Genomic DNA, 18,067 nt, shown 5'->3' with positions numbered 1-18,067 from the left:
AAGAAAACGTAATCTTAGAATATGGATATTGTAATATTGAAAGGTAAGAGGCTAATATCACAATACGAAAAACGATGACAAAATATAGTGATTGAGTGCCGAAAATGTGTATTTGCACCAATAAATGGGGCTTTAATTGTTTGACTCAAGTTGGACACGTGTCAATTACAAAGTTAGTTGCAATTATTTAATGATTCATTAAAACTATAGATTTGGGTGTCATCAAAAAAATAGCGACACATAGACTATAAGTCATCCAACATTTTTTGAGTCTGTATGAATTGTTCTGGAAGATTTTTGAATGTTAGCATTGAATTACAATGTTAATTGAATACGTTTTTTAGATATTTCAGTATGTAAATACATGACCTTCATAAAATTTTGTCAAATTACACAATTTTTTTTAAAAAAATTTTAGTTTGCAATTTGATCTGAATTTTAGTTCTGAACAAAATTAATCCTACATGGATGCTTAAATGACGTTGCATTCACAAAATTTGTACAGCCCACCAACGATGTCGTACAACGTCATGGTTTTAATAAGGCCCAAATTAAAAGCTTGAAAATCTGTATTTTATGATAAAAAATAGTTTTGATTACAAATTAATACGTAAAGTTTGTGTATTTAGAGATAATTAAAACGGTTAATTACAAATTAAAACCAATACTTTTAGGTTATGAAATATAGGCCCAAAACTGTTTCGTTGTGAAAACTATTTAATGATGGGCTCAAGTCAAAACTCGTACATGCACTTAACTGAGTAACAGTAGTGTATGTTTTATGGGCACGGACATGGGCACTTCATCCATTTTTCATATCTAATTTTAATAAAACTACTTTTTTCAGCTGCACTTAATGAGTTACTATTAATTTGTTAAGATGCCATTTTTTCCATCTCAAAGCAATGAACACAAAATAAATAAATAGATTTTGAATGCCGACTTTGTTTCTATATTTGTTTTTTCCTTCGTTTCAAACTGCGCACTTGTAAATTAAATAGGTATACAATTAATGTTGACACGAATAAATCATTAGTTCATGAGTTCTAAAAATTTAATTTTCTTAAATATGTTTTTGCATGAAATAATTAATCCTATTAATTTACTTAAGACACTCATATTACAATCAAGAATTTTTCTAATAAGGTTGACTGAAATCATGGCATTTATATTAATCGGTAAATTCCAGATAAATTCATTTGGCAGACTCGATTTATAATACACAACGAGGTAATAAATTCATTTGGCAGAGTCGATCACTCGATCTGTAACTTGTAAGACACAGAGATTCCAGCTTAATTATGTTTTTATTTTGCCACAATCACCTTCACTATATTACTAAAACATTTTTAAAGGGATGCTTAATTATATATTGTTATTGTTGAAAATGGACTTATCTTTTAATCAAATAATTTATATATTATGTTCTACTAATCGTACAGCACTGCTGAGATGATTAGTTTTTATTATCATTTCCATAATTGGATGATAATTAATTATAGGCTGGTATTAAAAAAGAGGAAAATATGGATGATTAAATATGTTTATCCTATTTCTTGCTTAATTGTGCAGTGTTTATCATAAGATATAAAATAGGATAGATAACTATGTTGTTCTTCCATACTTGGAAATATTTCTATGAATGAATAAGATAAATGTGAGTGGGAATATAAACTTAGTTACTTTATTTTCTTTAACAATAATAATGAAAAGGAAATTATATGCAGAAAGCTGTGTAAAGTGCTTTATATCACAAGAAAGTGAAGCCCTATTGACGTCTTGTCATTCATCTAAGAGAAGTGACTAGCAGCATTAATGTTGTTTAAAATTTATGAAAAGAGCAAACTTTATACTAAAACACATGGTTATGCTAATGACAGAAGTTGAAAGAATATTTCCATATATTCAATTACCCATGTTTAATTTCTGTATAAAAAAAATTTTAAGAAAAAAAAGTTGAAAGAATATTTCCATTAATTCAATTGCGTTTGTGTACTTATAAAATGTGGTGATTGCAGTGAAAGTTTGACGGCCGACCCCTAAATTATAATAATGATATAATCCAATTGGGCCCTAAAGTGTAATTTTGATTCTCAATATTTATATTAATATAATATTGTTAGCGGTATTCCCATATACATGTCTTAATCAAATGTGAATCAAGATGCATCATTTGTGAACAATTAATGATTCTTGATTGAAATTAAAGTTTTCATTAAATTGTGCTATTGTAAAAAGGGATCACTAAAGTTCTCCCTCTAATTAACTTATTGGAAGGTGACAATTAGAGATGTCAATGTAGTCCGCAATTTGTGGGCCGGCCCAAATAGCCCGCCAAATTTACAGGGTTAGGATTGAAAATTTCTAGCCCGATAAAATTACAGTCCGATTAACCCGCAACCCGTTACGGCCAGGCCCGAAAACCCGATGGGCTGGCCCGGAAACCCGATAAAATTTCTATCGTTCTATTTGTTTGACTCTAATTCGACAATTCGTTGGTATTTTATAATATAGATTACTAAAAAAATAACTTTCAATTTTATATATTAAATATATAAATTATATATTAAATTTTTATTAACATAATAATAGATATATAAATTAGAAACTTCAAATTCATTAAAAAATATACTTTTAAATTTCTAAAACATGCTTTAAAATTTCTTGATTTTATGTTTTATTTTACATAAATCTCAAATATTAGTATTTGGTCATGTTTATGTTTGAGTTTAAGCATATATCTCAAATTTATCATAATTAAATATTTTACATTTTATAAATATAACTAATTTTCACTATTATTTATTGGATTGAGCGCATGTTAATTTTATCGTTAGCAACCCGATTAGCCCGCTGGGCTAGCCCGAAACCCGAGCTTTTAGGGCTAGGGTTGAACTTTTATAACTCAAAAAAATCATAGCCCGATTAGCCCGCACCCGATTGACCCGCAACCCGAATAGAGCTGGCCCGAAATCCGATGGGCTGGCCCGATTGATATCCCTAGTGACAATATATGCCATGTGACATGCTGTTGCATGGATCAAGAACTATTTTTAAGAGGTGACATGACATTATATTATTGCTGAATCTTTATTACAACTGGAAATAAAATCATCTTCAATTATGTCCAGACCTGAATTGGAAATGAGACTAGCTTGATATTTATGATTCATTTAATCATATGTATTTTGATTTGGGATCAATCATTGATGCCATCTTATTAGATATTTATACGATATCTCTTGTCGTCTTTTTGCAATATTTGAAATTTTAAAATGATGCTGTGTATATTATATATATGACCTAATTTTAAATATTCAAAAATAAATTTCATTTTAAATTTATGCATATTTCGCAAACCGAAGAGGAGAGTGAAGAAAATTGTTCAATGAACAATTCAATACCAAAGATCTATCCAGGATGTTGAAGAAATTTTCTATCAAGAATTTAGATTACAACATAATCTAATGTAATAACAACCGTAACATCTCTAGACATTATTATTGTTAGCCAAGATGTCAAGTTTTCTTTAGATTACAAAAAGCCTCTAATCTATTAACAAATCAAAGTAATAGAAATTAATAATGCATGCTCAATATAATTATATCCCATTTAAAAGTCACAGTTTTCCATTTTAATCCATCTTATATTAAGAGTCCTAGTTAAAATAATAGTCTTCATAATTCACTAATCTCATTACACTCACATTTTATTATAAAATTAATATACAAAAATGTGAACCACATTCCACAATTTTTTTTCAGCAATTTTCATTTACATTTTTTCTTAAAACACATGCCGAATTCAATTGTGACTCATAAAGTGGGACGGAGGGAATATTAATTAAGGAATAATAATTTATGAGATCTCGTATTTCAATAAACAACAACAAAGACTTGCTTGATTGTGGTCCTATCAGTGTTATACCATATCAGTGTCATTCGTCATTTCAAGAGTATGAGACTTTAGGCTTCTCATTGCAACCGTTAATGATAAGTAATCCTTTTCCTATCTAGATTGTGAATATTTATTTATTTTGGCAAGAAGGCCGGATAAGAGACTTTACAATCACCATTTACCCTACAATGCAGAATACGTTAGACTTTTTTATTTAGAAAATTAAAAATAAAAAACAAATATGACAAAAATATTTCTTAAATTGGTTTATAAATATTTACGTACCGTGAATGGTATTTAGAGGATCTCTCTCCTGTGTAAGGTCAATGTTCCATCCCACAATCTAATTTCGTTCAACTCAACCATGTCTAAAATCTTAATTAGGTAACGTTGAAAATTTGAAATAATTAACCCGTATGTATATAATGCTTATGTCAAAAAAATTCTTCAAGCAGTTTATTTATTAGACAAAGAGTGGCAAGCTATTATAAACCGAACTATAATATTATATGGGAAAAATTACGAAGTTCATCGTCTCAGGTGATGTTGGGTTTCCTAGATAAAATAATACTACCAAGATATAATATAGGATTGAGTTATCAAATTATTTTAGTCATAAAGGCTAGCTATGACTAATTACCTCATTATTATATTACCCATCTAGGATTGAGTCGAAGAACTAAATCTCATTAACCAAAAACGTTACTAATGTAATCTCGGGATACAATCTTGCAAACCGAACAATCCTTTAATTTTTGCTAATGGCATTGATGCACAAGCTCATAAAAAGTCAATCCCTATATGATCAACACCAACAGTCTTTGCTTAGCCTTAGTTGACATGCAATTTGTTTATTCATATTTTTCAATTACTTCCCCCATCCCCGATTAAGAGTCAGACTTTTTCATTTCAGTCCGCCTCAATTAAAAGTCACACTTCATTTTTATCATAAATAGTAAGTATGTACCACATTCTACTAACTCACTTTACTCACATTTTATTATAAAACCAATATAAAAAAGTGGGTCTCACATTCCACTAACTTTTTCAATCAACTTTTCTTTACGTTTCTTAAAATTCGTGCCCGGTCAAAGTGTGACTCTTAATAGGAGACGAAGGGAGTAGTATAATTTTTGTTTTGTAAAAAATAACATTCCCAGTCACCAACCCAATTAATCTCTTATAACTAGACTATTTAAAAAAAATTAATTTCTACCTTTAATGATTGCAGTTACACTCACTCTATTTTCTGCATTATTTAATTATGCACGCTTTATTAATCCTTGTTTAAGTACTTCCAAACTAAGATAACTAGCTAATAATCATTTTGAAACTGTACTAATCACCCCTGTTTATTTTAATCAACCTATTATATTATTAATCATAATCATAATTAACAATATCGTGTAACGTGAGTGTACTATTTACTTTCCGCCCCAATATTATATTTAAAAATTTAAGAGTAAATAAATGAGTAATTTTGAACCCAAAGTCAAGGTTGAACAAGATATAACTGCGCGTGCGAAGGTGGAAATTAGGCCGGCCAAGTAATTACAACTCTATAAATCCTAGTAATTACTTTCATACCTTGCTAATTTTATAATTACACAAGTAATTTATTAGGTACGAATATGATGGTCAATAATAATAATAGATATAAATATAACTTCTCAGCTTGAGTTGGCATTTATTTTTAAGTATATTTATTTTCATTCTTATATCTCAATATATATTATCGACATCATTAATTTTAAGAAATATAAAAAAAAATTCAAGTTAATTTACTTTGATGGGATTTCCATCTCTAAATATAAATTTAATTTTGTGTGAACCGATGACCTAGCCACATATAAATTACTAAACTGGTAAGAACAAATACTATACTTGATATTAAATTTGTCAACATTACATTTTATCTGATGTGTTATTGTTTTTGCCTCTTGTTGTAGAAGGTATTTTGCTGCTTTGCACTTTGCTTCATCACTTTTTGGTGGTTCGAGTTTTCCAATTATGTAAAAATCAGAAACGAGATTGTAAGCGTCAAATGTTAAAATCGAAAATGGAAGAAGCTAAAATGTGGCAATTAGATTGCCCCAAAATACTATTCTCTCTGTTCGCCAAAACCTAACACGTTTTGCTATTTCGGGTTGTCCGCCATTAAAGACATATTTACATTTTTTTAAAATTTTAGTGGACTTCATATTCTACTAATTTATTACAATCACATTCTACTATAAAATTAATTTATAAAATAGGACTCATATTCCACTAAATTTTTCACTCATTTCCTATACAAAATTAAAAAATTCCTAAAATCCATCTATTGAAAACGTATCTTTTAAATGTTAAAGAGAGGGATTACATATTTGACCTAAACACTCAAACAAATGGATCGAGCTCCTCAATCCAACGATGATATGTTACTTTATGTGTTTAATTTGAGTGAATGTGTACTAAAATTTGAAAAAACACACACACACACACAAAGTAGGACATGGCACACACAAGAGACACATGCCTCAGTGCCCATTAATTACCACAATTGTTAGTGGTTGTTCATAAATCTATGCCCACAAGAGAGTTTTTCTTCATTTCCTTTTTCCTTTTCTCTTTTGGTAGGGTTGGCCGCGTCTGTCGCCGAGGCACAAAATTGCAAATTAGGGCGACAATTTTCGTTAGCGCAAAATTAATGAATTTGGATTCGTATCTTTATTGGGTTAACCAACTAGGAACTCGATAATTTTGAATTGAATTCAGGTGATCCATTAAAATAATATTATTATTTTAATTATTTGAATTGAATTCAGGTGATCCATTAAAATAATATTATTATTTTAATTATTTTATATACATATATTTTAATAAATCAGATTTTTATCGAAATTTGTATTGATATTTATAAAATCGATTAACTAATTTTATCCAGACATAATAATTCTAAAAAATTCACTGCATGTTTCAGTCAGGTGGTGCTTCTGCATGAAAAAGCACATAATAAGCGTGGGCCTTCTCATGATACTCTGTCTTGTTTAGTACTTCAATGAAGATTCTAAGCTTTTCACTTCTCAATTTTAATTTTTTCAATCATAAATTCCCATGCTTAGATCGGAGATAGCTTAGAGCATCCACAATATAAATCGGCCAGCCATAGGCCAGTCACTCTCTCTTCCTGCCATGTCAGCAGTACTAAAAACCCATCTGCCACATCAGTCATAGGCCAGCTGCAATAAAAATAATTCAAAAACAACTACATTTACGAAATTAAATTTACGATTAAATTGCGGAATTAAATGTACGAGACATATACGGGAAAATTCATTAATTACATTAAAAAAAATTACATTCATTTTAAAAAATAGATTACATAATTAAGGAAAAAAACTATTGTCTCTGCAATGTCTTCCGTGCCCACAACTCTTCAATTATATCCTTTTGGAGTTGAATATGAGCATCCACTTGGCACATGTCGACAAATTCCTTGAGGCGGCCGACTTCATCGAGAGGTACCCCACGCCGTACGCTAGGGGTGGCCTTTCCGTGGCTTGGGCCGGCTTCATCGTCATTGGCCCAACTAGTCAGTTGTACGCCTTCGTCTTCGACGATCATGTTGTGCATGATAATACAGGCGTACATTATTTGGGAAACGCATTTGACATCCCACAAACGCGTTAGACCCTTAATTGCCGCCCATCGAGACTGGAGCACACCAAATGCGCGCTCCACATCCTTGCGCGCCGACTCCTGTCGTTCCGCAAAGTAGGCATTCCTTTCATCACTTGCGTGTCTGATCGTCTTCACAAATACAGGCCACCTAGGGTATATCCCATCCGCCAAGTAGTAGCTCATATCATGCCGGTTGTCGTTGGCCACAAATGAGACGGCTGGACCGATGCCCTGACACTTCTCGTTGAAGAGGGGCGACGAGTTGAGGACGTTGAGGTCGTTGTTCGACCCGGCTACCCCAAAATACGCATGCCAGATCCACAGCCGGTAATCAGCTACGGCCTCGAGGATCATCGTGGGATTCTTTCCCTTGTGGCCGGTCGTGTAGGCCCCACGTCCAGGCAGTCGGACAGTTCTTCCACTCCCAATGCATACAATCTATGATTCCTAACATCCCGGGGAACCCATGTTGCTCCCCGTGCATCTGCATCAAATTCTGACAATCTTGGGGAGTAGGGCTTCGAAGGTACTGCTCACCGAAAATGTTTATCACGCCCTAACAGAAATACTTCAGACATTGCAGAGAAGTCGTCTCACCGATGTGGAGGTACTCTTCCCACATGTCTGTCGCGCCTCCGTAGGCCAACTGTCTGATTGCCGCCATGCACTTTTGGATAGGGGTGTGGCCGGGTCTGCCAGCCGCATCGTGCCTGAAGCGGAAATAAAGATATCGACGCTCCAAAGCATCAACGATACGCATAAACAACTCCATGCGCATTCTAAAACGCCGCCTGAACATGGTTGCTAGAAACCGCGGGTCCGGAGCGAAGTAGTCGTCATATAGCCGCTGATGTGCAGCTACGTGATCCCGATCAATCACTGCTCGGCGGTGGACAACCGGTGGAGGGCGAGGGACTGCCTGCTGTTCCACCCTTCGCATGTACCGCTCCATCTCGCGGTTCATGTAGGCCTCCATAGCCTCGTTCATCTGCCGTTCGTACTCCTCAGCATCCCCACCACTACCACCCGCGTGACTCATCCCTCGATGATGCTCTTGTGCAGAAAGTTAGAGAGAGAGAAAACTCGTTAAAATAAGTGGTGCAAATGAAAATGAAACTAAAATCGCGTACATATAGGATTTCAAAAAAAAAAAGAAAAAGAAAATAGGCGCTGGCCGATCGCTGGCCGATCGGCACGCCACAATGGCGGCCAGCGCATCGGCTAGCCCACGCCAATTTTCTAGCCGATTCGCCGCTGGCCGATTGCAATGGTTCGGCTAGCCGATCGGCCAGCGCCGCGAATCGGCTAACCGGTCAGCTAGCCGGCACTATGGATGCTCTTATATTGGGTCTAATGTTAATACTTGATGTATCTCATGCTTATATATTCTTTCATCATTGTATTGACCTAAAAATCCTTTATTATTTATATATGAGGTTATTGAAACTAGGGGTGCTTAAACGGTTCTCCGGTTCTCGGTTAATCGGAACCAGAATCGGAACCGACCGGTTAATTGAGGAACCGGAATCGGAAAATTCGGTTCCGGTTCCGGTACCGGTTCCAACTTTTTAAATAAAACCGGTTCCGGTTCCGAACTGGAACCGACCGGTTCCGAACCGGGAACCAGATTATAATTCAATTTTATTTTTTTATAATTTAATATACTAATAAATCTAATTTAATTGAAGTTTATTTTTAATTTCCAAAATAATTTATACAAATACAATATCATTACATATGATAGAAATTTAACTTTATAACAAATTTGTGTAACAATTCATTTAACATACGATTTTAACTTGTTTGTGAATAATTTATTAACTGTTCCGTTATAAACTAAAAAGTCACAACAAGATCAATTAGTATTGGAAATTCTATTGTATACATGTTTAGCCAAAAAAAAATGAAAAATGGAATTCAATTTTAAAACCCATTTAAAAAAAATTGCTAAAGTTTAGAACTCCTATTTTTGTGTTAAAAAATTGCTAACATAAACTAGTCCAACCTACTACACTTGGCATTACTCTTATCCATATATGAATATTATTGTATTGTTGGCTTTCATTTTTTGTGTATTTATTTGAATTTTTAGGGAGTATTTGTTATATTTCTAGATGTTGAATTATTATTTTTTTAGTATTGAACTATTTTAAATTATAAATAAATTCGGATTTAAAATTACACATCGGTTCTGGTTCTGAACCGGAATCGACCGGTTCTTAACCGACCGGTTCCGGTTCTAGGATTTATGAAAATTTTAAACCGGTTAACCGGTCAACCGATCCGGTTAGAACCGGAACCGGCCGAATAAGCAGGCTTAATTGAAACCATATAATCAAGCCTAATTCCATTGCAAGATTTTTTTTATGGGTTTTGCATAAAGCTTAATTAAATGCTGACTGATAAAGGATAATGTGTGCATATCCCTAAGTAGTGGGTGGATTTAAAATGCAAATAATTTGATTGGGCCATAGCGCTATAAATTTAATTATGATCTATCGCAAAGTAATATTTCTATAATAATGATCGAATGCTCAAATCAACAAGTGACAGAGCGAAAAACTTCCAAACAAATTCAAACCACAAAGGATGAAGAGGAAACCACTCCTAACGCAACAATTAAAGCAAAGAGACAACAAAAACCAAAAATCAAGCAAAAAATTGAAACAAAAATGTACTCCACATAGATCAAACAAACATGAAACGACAAAAGAATTTATCAAAATTCAGCAAAGAACCTAAGCTTAACCTTCAATTCTAACATTGTTCAAGTAATCCGTAGTAAAAAAAAAGTGATCGACTTATTGTTCATATGGTAAAAAGTTCTCTATATTAACCGAAAACATGTTTTATGATGCTTTGTATTATGTAATCCTTATTTCTCAATTACTATTATTATTAATTAAAAGCATAATAATAATAATAATTGAACAAACATGTCCGCATTTTACATTGTAAACCGGTCAATATGATTAAAGATATCTTTTAGTCGATTCTTTGTAGATGTTACTTACAAAAATTCACAACCTAGATAGATGTGTACAATATATCATGAATGATTGTAGTGTCGATTCTGAAATCATTTCATCAATATCACTAGGTGTGGTATAAGACTAAACTGGCACTAAAATGCTCACTAAATGCCACTTTGTGTGGTGTCAGTCAATGAGTCTAACATCCTTGTACATGCAAAACTTATTATGAACCATCGTAAACTAAATAATGAAACATTGCTACATAATTGATAGGCCCCAAAATCAAACATTCAAACATATTATTTATATTGATCTTTCTAATATCGTAAGGCACTCAAGAATTGAGAAGGACCATCTTAATAAATTCGAGTTAGGGGTGGATGGAAGGAGCCTTCAAACATGGCCCCCTATCAACCAAGACACCTTTTTAGCCATTTCGTTTTTAAAATTTGTTTGAATAACATATCAAATGAGTGGCTAGCAACACCAATATGTGGGCCTCAAACCTCACTCCCAAACAATATTCTTTCACCTTCACAAACTCTTTTTTCTACTACTAATTTGCTATTCCATCACACACACACACTTATGTACACTTAATTAAATATTATACTACATACTTATAAGCTATGTGAGTATTGCACAAATAACTAGGGAAGAGTTATATATGTAGCTACTCTATAGGCCTTTATCCCTAGGCAAGCTAGATTCTCCCAAAACCTTGTTCCAAAATAAGAGGAAAAAAGACAAACAATTATAACTATTTTGGTAATAACTTATCTCATTCTATTGTAGTTTTGTTAGCGAACTAGGAAACCACTCCTTCTTGATGAACTTGCCCTCAAAACTCATAGTACAATATGTATTTAACATAGTACTAGTATATGAAATTGATTAAATACAAAATCTAAAACTAATTTTTTTAGTTTTGTTAGTTTGGTGTTAAATGTCTAACTACCTTTCCCTCTTAAAATATTTTTTCCCTATGAATATTAATTGTCATTAATCCTGAATATTCTGTTTCCTATATACTATCACATAGTATATATATCTGAAAGTCTGAAACATGATACTATAGAGGTCATGGCCACACGAGAATTTTTGTACTCCACATATGGACCACAATAAACGCATTTTTTGAAAATAAAATGCTTTGTTGTTTGTTTAGTCATTTTCGTTTACTCCATGTAGATTAATTAATCACGTAAAATTTGGCGGCTGCCCTATGAATTAAATATATAAGACCAATGAGTTGCATGTATTGATGTATCCGAAAGTAATATATGTTATAGTAATTAAAAAAGAATTAAATCTTCAAAAATTTAGGAAAAATGTGCAGAAGAGTAATCTTATCTCCGAGATATTTGGTATGATCCAATCGTACTATAGAGTTGAAAACTTTACATAATATTGGTTATAAAAATGAAAAGAAAATTAATCAATTTTGGAAGCGTGTCCATCTTTTTTTTTGTAAATAGCACCAATATATATGATGGAATAATGTGTCATCGAACAAACTAGACTAAAATATTCTAGTCGTATATGTTACAAATAAATAGAGAACAGCTTAAAACAATCAATTGAGATAGGACAAATTGATTTTATTGCAGAAAAAGTGGACTTCATTGACTCATGGTATTCTCAAGAGGCCTAAACAATTGGGTTTTTGATACCAACATTTACTACACTCAGTTACTAACCCACCCCCAATCATATGCATTTGTATATTTAGGAAAATATATTGTTTTTGGCATCGAAAAACATTTTTAGCAGCACTCGATAGCCGATTATTTCTGAGTCGGATTGAGAAATTACTAATACTCAATATCTTTTTGGACACCCCTAATACTCATGAGAAAAATAACATGAAAAAGTCTAATTAATCTAATAGGCTTTACTAGAAAGTCACTATTCTATACTTTCGGTCGAACCTGTCAACATATATAATGAATTTTAAATTCGTAATCTCCCCACTTTTCCTATGGTAATTAAACTATCACAATCACAAGTCCAATTAGTACTATTAGTACTGTACCAAATGGTTAATTAATAGAACTAATGTAATGCTTGATATCATTATAATTATTTATGTTTTTATAACTTTTTTTTATTGAGGTGGAACGTAAGGTTTAATAATGAGAGGAGTGAAAAAGAGAATGAGTCTAGTCTTGTTGGTTTGAGTATCTGTTTTACAGGGTCGTGATTTTTTGTGCTTTTTGTTGGTTTATGCTTCTTTAGCTGATATTAGTCTTGTATTTTCATCGTTGATTGGATTGTACCTGGATTTGTTCACCTATTTTACACGTTGTTTGCGCCTTTATTTTATTGAAAAAATCCAACGCAATGCCAACCCACCAATTAACCTTTTTCTAATCATGAATTACTCTCACTCACAATTTCAGCTGAAGAGTTCATATAATTGAGTTGGTAGGTTGAAAAAAGAGTGAAATTTGGCAGGAAGTAGTTGATTAAACCTTATGTCGCTATAGATTTTCATATCTTCTCTATATTACACAAAGCAAAGTACCCAAAATAATCACCATTCAAAATTCAAAATATAATACTCCCACCGACCCCTAAAAATAGAAATCTTTCCTTTTTAGGAAATTTCTTTCTCCATTCTAATGAGATGGGACTCATTTTTCACTAACACACTTTTCTTGTTATCTCTAATACTTTACTAATTTTGTATTTAAAACCCGTTCCGTTCAAATATTTCTATTTTTAGGGGACGAAGGGATACGTTCAGTCCAAATTCCCAATGCACGTTATATATACCATTGTTTTAAATGTTAAATAAAGCATATTTTAAATCCAAATAATAATGCTAAAAAGGTGCTATCAAAGTTAATCCCAATCTCCACACACACACACACACAACATACTCTATATATACATGTGGATCGAAACTCGACTCCAAACTTCTCACACCTTCAACTCAACCCTCTATATATATATATATATATATACACACACACACATGTAATTTCCATGAACAAAGGGAATAGTATAATATCTATGTTTGAAGTGAGTATTTAATCTTGAATTGAATGCAGGTTGAAAAAAACACAGATTCAAATCACGAGTGGATAAGAAGTAATCCCTGTTTTGTAGGACTCCATATCACACTCAATCTCTCATCTCCCCTATTACTCATCCCTTCTTCTTCTTCTTCTTCTTCTTCTTCTTCTTCCTATCATCATCATCATCATGCTCTCGATTTAATCACATTAACACACATGGAAATTGATTATATAAAAGAGATGCAGCAGGCAAATATGATCTCCTCCTCCTCCTCCGCGCCTCGGCCTAGGGTTATTGCGGGCCCGGTCATCGTGGGCGCGGGCCCCTCAGGGCTAGCCGCGGCAGCGTGCCTCAAAGAAAGAGGCGTCCCTTCGCTAATCATCGAGCGATCCAACTGCATCGCGTCGCTATGGCAGCTCAAAACCTACGACCGCTTAAAACTCCACCTCCCGAAGCAATTCTGCGAGCTCCCTCTCATGCCGTTCCCGTCGCACTTCCCCACCTATCCCGACAAGCGCCAGTTCGTCCAGTATCTGGAGGCCTACGCGGAGAGGTTTGGAATCAGGCCGGTGTTCGGGCAGGCGGTGGAGAGGGCGGAGTACGATGACAAGCTGGAGATGTGGAGAGTGAAAACGGCAGCGGCGGCGGAGGAGTATGTGTGCAGGTGGCTGATTGTGGCGACGGGGGAGAATGCGGAGGCGGTGGTGCCGGAGATGGAGGGGCTTACGGAGTTTGGCGGCGTGGTGCACACGAGCGGCTACAAGAGCGGGGATGTTTATGAAGGGAGGAGAGTGCTGGTCGTCGGCTGCGGGAATTCCGGGATGGAGGTTTGCTTGGATCTCTGCAATCACAATGCAACCCCTTCTCTTGTCGTTAGGGATACAGTGAGTTCTCTCTATTCTTTTTAGTAGAAAATTAAATTACACCTTCCACTGTGTGTGACTGTGTGTTTTTCTTCTTCTTTTTTTGGATTCAATTTTTTTGTGCATGGGATGGGAGTATTGGTGTGGCTTCATGTTGAAGTTATGTGTTTTTCTCTTTTAGGGTAAACCCTAATTATTCAATTTTTTTTTGGGGGGGGGGGGGGGGGGATTAAGGTGAGAAAATATGGTGGTGAGGTTTTTATACTTTAATTGGGGTTGGAATGGTATTAAGAAGCAAAGGGGTTTAACGAGCATAAAAGTGCACACTTTTTTAAAATGCAACTTTTTGTGCTCGAAATTGTTTGCTCGGTGTTTTCTAGTGTTCAAGTTCCAAAGGTTTTTTTATAACAAAATTTGGTGACATGCGTTTGTTAACAGTTGCAAGAAAGATTAAATAAAAAGGGGGAAAGACATCCTTAAAAATCTTGATGTAAAGCACTTTCTTGGGATACTCAAGCATGCGCAACAATGGCTAGTAAAAGGGTTTCAAGATTTTGTATTAATTTAATGAGAGAATGGGTGTAACGGTGTAACAACAACTAGTTAATGAGCTAGAGATTTTGTTCAATATTTCTATGATTGATTTTCCTTTATCTTTTTCTTTTTAGTTGAGCCCCATTTTTGTATTTTGGTAGTAGTACAACGTTTTTACATGGCCTTTGTTGGTGAATTTAGGTGCACATTCTACCAAGAGAGATGCTGGGGAGATCGACTTTCGGGCTGTCCATGTGGCTGCTAAAGTGGCTGCCTATAAACATTGTCGACCGGTTTTTGCTCGTCTCGTCATGGCTCTTACTAGGCGACACGGCCCGGTATGGGCTCGACAGGCCCAAGGTAGGGCCTCTCGAGCTCAAGAGTCTATCCGGGAAAACCCCGGTTTTGGACGTGGGAACCCTTGACAAGATCAAAAGTGGAGACATCAAGGTACAATTACTATGCATCATATCAAATCAATACTTAATTTTGTCACACCACTTTTGTCCAAACATTTTTTTTCTTTTTTAAGTTAATTGTAATCAATTGAAATTATGAATAGGTACGCCCAGGGATTAAAAGGCTAAGGTACAAATCAGCCGAATTTGTGGATGGAAGAGTGGAAAATTATGATGCAATAATCCTAGCAACTGGTTACAAAAGCAATGTGCCATGTTGGCTAAAGGTATAGTGGCTTGCCCTTTTTTTTACATATGACATAGATTTCCTTAAATCTGTAATGCACTCATAACTTTGAAGTACTAAAGAGGAAAAGGCATGTTTGGCTGAATTGGTTTCTCTCTCCCCTCCTTAGAAAAGTGAGATGTTTTGTGAGAAAGATGGGCTCCCAAAAAGGCCATTTCCCAATTGCTGGAAAGGCGAGTGTGGACTATACGCGGTTGGGTTCACCAAACGCGGCCTTCTCGGGGCATCCATTGATGCCAAGAACATTGCTGCTGACATCGAGGGCTCTTGGAAGGAAACCATCTCACAGTCCAAATATTCCCCGAGTTTCATGCAAAAGCACCTTTAGTCCAAATACTTGCCGAGTTTATTCCCTTTTTAGGTCATCGAATGTCCGGCTAATCAATCTTGGAAGGGACGGGCCATGCCCGACCCTTAGTGCCCGATGGGGTTTGATAGAGAATGCGGGATGGACACGAACAAGAGCGAAAATGGGATGTAAGAAAATTGGAGAATTTTTGGGGGTACTAATATTTGAAGTACAAAGGTTGGTGCCATTGGAATCTCCATGGAAAATTAAGGTTGATTTTGTTAGGGTTAATAGTAGTAGTACTAGGTGCATTGCATTTTGTACAGGTATATTTTCTTCTCTAATTTCACTAGTGATTTATTGAATTTTAGTTGCTAGGTGAAGAATTCTTGAAGCAGAATGGTGTGTGGTTGAATAATACTATATGATAATTGAATTCCTGCAATGTTTTGTATACTAGTAGTATATCTGAAATGCGAAAAATAATGATTGTAGTGTAGAAATGTGCAGAAGGTACATAATGAATTTTGGTACCAAAATTTAATTGTGGCTCATTTAGTGCAAGTTTAAAGAGTTGTGCCAAATTGGATGGAGAAATGATTGCTATCCCCAGAGGACCACTAAAATTAAAGAATTAACCAAATTAATGTGCCAGTCTCGTCAGATTGTGCTGTGCCAAGAAAATTAGAAATTAAATTGGTGGAATGGACTTTTTTTTTTAATGTAATATACCCTTCATCAACACCCACACGTACTTTACTAGTATATGAATACTAAAGGAACGTTTGGTAGGGATGATAACTCATCTAGAAATGGAATTTAATGAAAAAAAATGTTATTTTTGTGCATAGTTTTATTAATTTTAGTGTGTAACTATCAAGTCAAAAGAGAAATTGTTGGTATTTAATAGATTCATTCAATAATTTTTTACTCATAATAATTTGGACAAGAATTCCTTTTACTATAATTTTAGTGATGATTGTTATCCCTTTTCCATGATATAAAGTTATCTGTGCATATGAAAAATTTTAAATTTACAAAGAAAGGCATACCACTGAAGGCAATAAAATATCATAGTGGTTTATTATTTTGAACTATTTGAAAATTGGGTTATTTTATAAGATATATCGAAATCGGAAATAGATAAGCATCAACCCATTATTCATTACTCTTCGGTCAATTGACACGAATATTTATTTATTTGATCCCTTTCCCCTCAATATTTTAATACCAAAAGCCTAACAATTAATCCTTCAAAGAAGTTTTTCTTCTCATATATACAATTCTCACCATAATCGATACTTTAAAACGAATATTTTGCAAAATAATTGAATTTGGGACGTTAATTGTAATATCAAATGTTGAGTGGCTGCTAAACCATCAGTTTAGTTTAAAAAATTAGAAGGAATTAACAAAGTTCCCAAATTTCCATCATATCATTAAAGTATCTTTTAGTATTAATCTTCCACGTTTCGATTGTAGGCTTTTTATCGATTTAAGTTTTGGTCGAAGAGAAGATACAAAACATATAGGAGAGTACACATCTTAGCTTGGTTAATTGTAAAACAATGGACTCAAATTAATTATTCATTCTAGAATTTTTTATTCCCATCTCACAAAAAAATATCTCTAGCCACCCTCCATCAAACATAATCTCGATTACATATTATACACGGCAAAGGAATGTTGGTCTTCAGTTACATGTTGCTATCTATGTGGATATATGTATAAGAAATTTTTCAAAAAACAAAAAGTAACAAACAAAACTGTTCCTTAGCTGTGGACCATAATATAATTAGCTTTTTAACACATAATTGCTTGCATTTCCCCTCTGTAACAAATTGCATTTATATAAGTCTTCACTAATGAATTACTCTTATTAAAATATTAGATGATAATCCAAATTCCAAGGTATATGTTTGAATGGTATTGAACTCATCCTTCCTAATCAAATGGTTATTGATTCGATTTCATACTCTTTGGATATAGAGCAATCTTAAATAATAGAATCAATTATCACACCATTTGAGATGTCTATAAATCAGCATGAAAAATAGTGATTAGATCCGTTGGTGGATATCGTTTGGTTTAACAACTAAAAAGCATGTCCATACTTA

General features: G+C 34.0%; 1 protein-coding gene across 1 annotated transcript; it reads left to right on the top strand.

Moving 5' to 3' along the window:
• Positions 1-13,484: 13,484 nt before the first annotated feature.
• On the top strand, positions 13,485-16,446 carry LOC125212420 (indole-3-pyruvate monooxygenase YUCCA2-like). The gene is made up of 4 exons (XM_048112593.2): positions 13,485-14,443; positions 15,158-15,406; positions 15,519-15,641; positions 15,771-16,446. Exons 1-4 carry the CDS (start codon positions 13,586-13,588, stop codon positions 15,987-15,989), a joined length of 1,449 nt encoding a protein of 482 aa, XP_047968550.1. The 5' UTR covers positions 13,485-13,585; the 3' UTR covers positions 15,990-16,446.
• The last annotated feature ends 1,621 nt before the right edge of the window (positions 16,447-18,067 follow it).

The sequence above is a fragment of the Salvia hispanica genome, chromosome 3 (assembly GCF_029641045.1).
Source record: "Salvia hispanica isolate PSC_SH4W2 chromosome 3, Shi_PSC_v1, whole genome shotgun sequence".
Taxonomy (NCBI): domain Eukaryota; kingdom Viridiplantae; phylum Streptophyta; class Magnoliopsida; order Lamiales; family Lamiaceae; genus Salvia; species Salvia hispanica.
The sequence above is the reverse complement of the archived record's forward strand: the minus strand, read 5'-3'. Positions and strand labels throughout refer to the sequence as shown.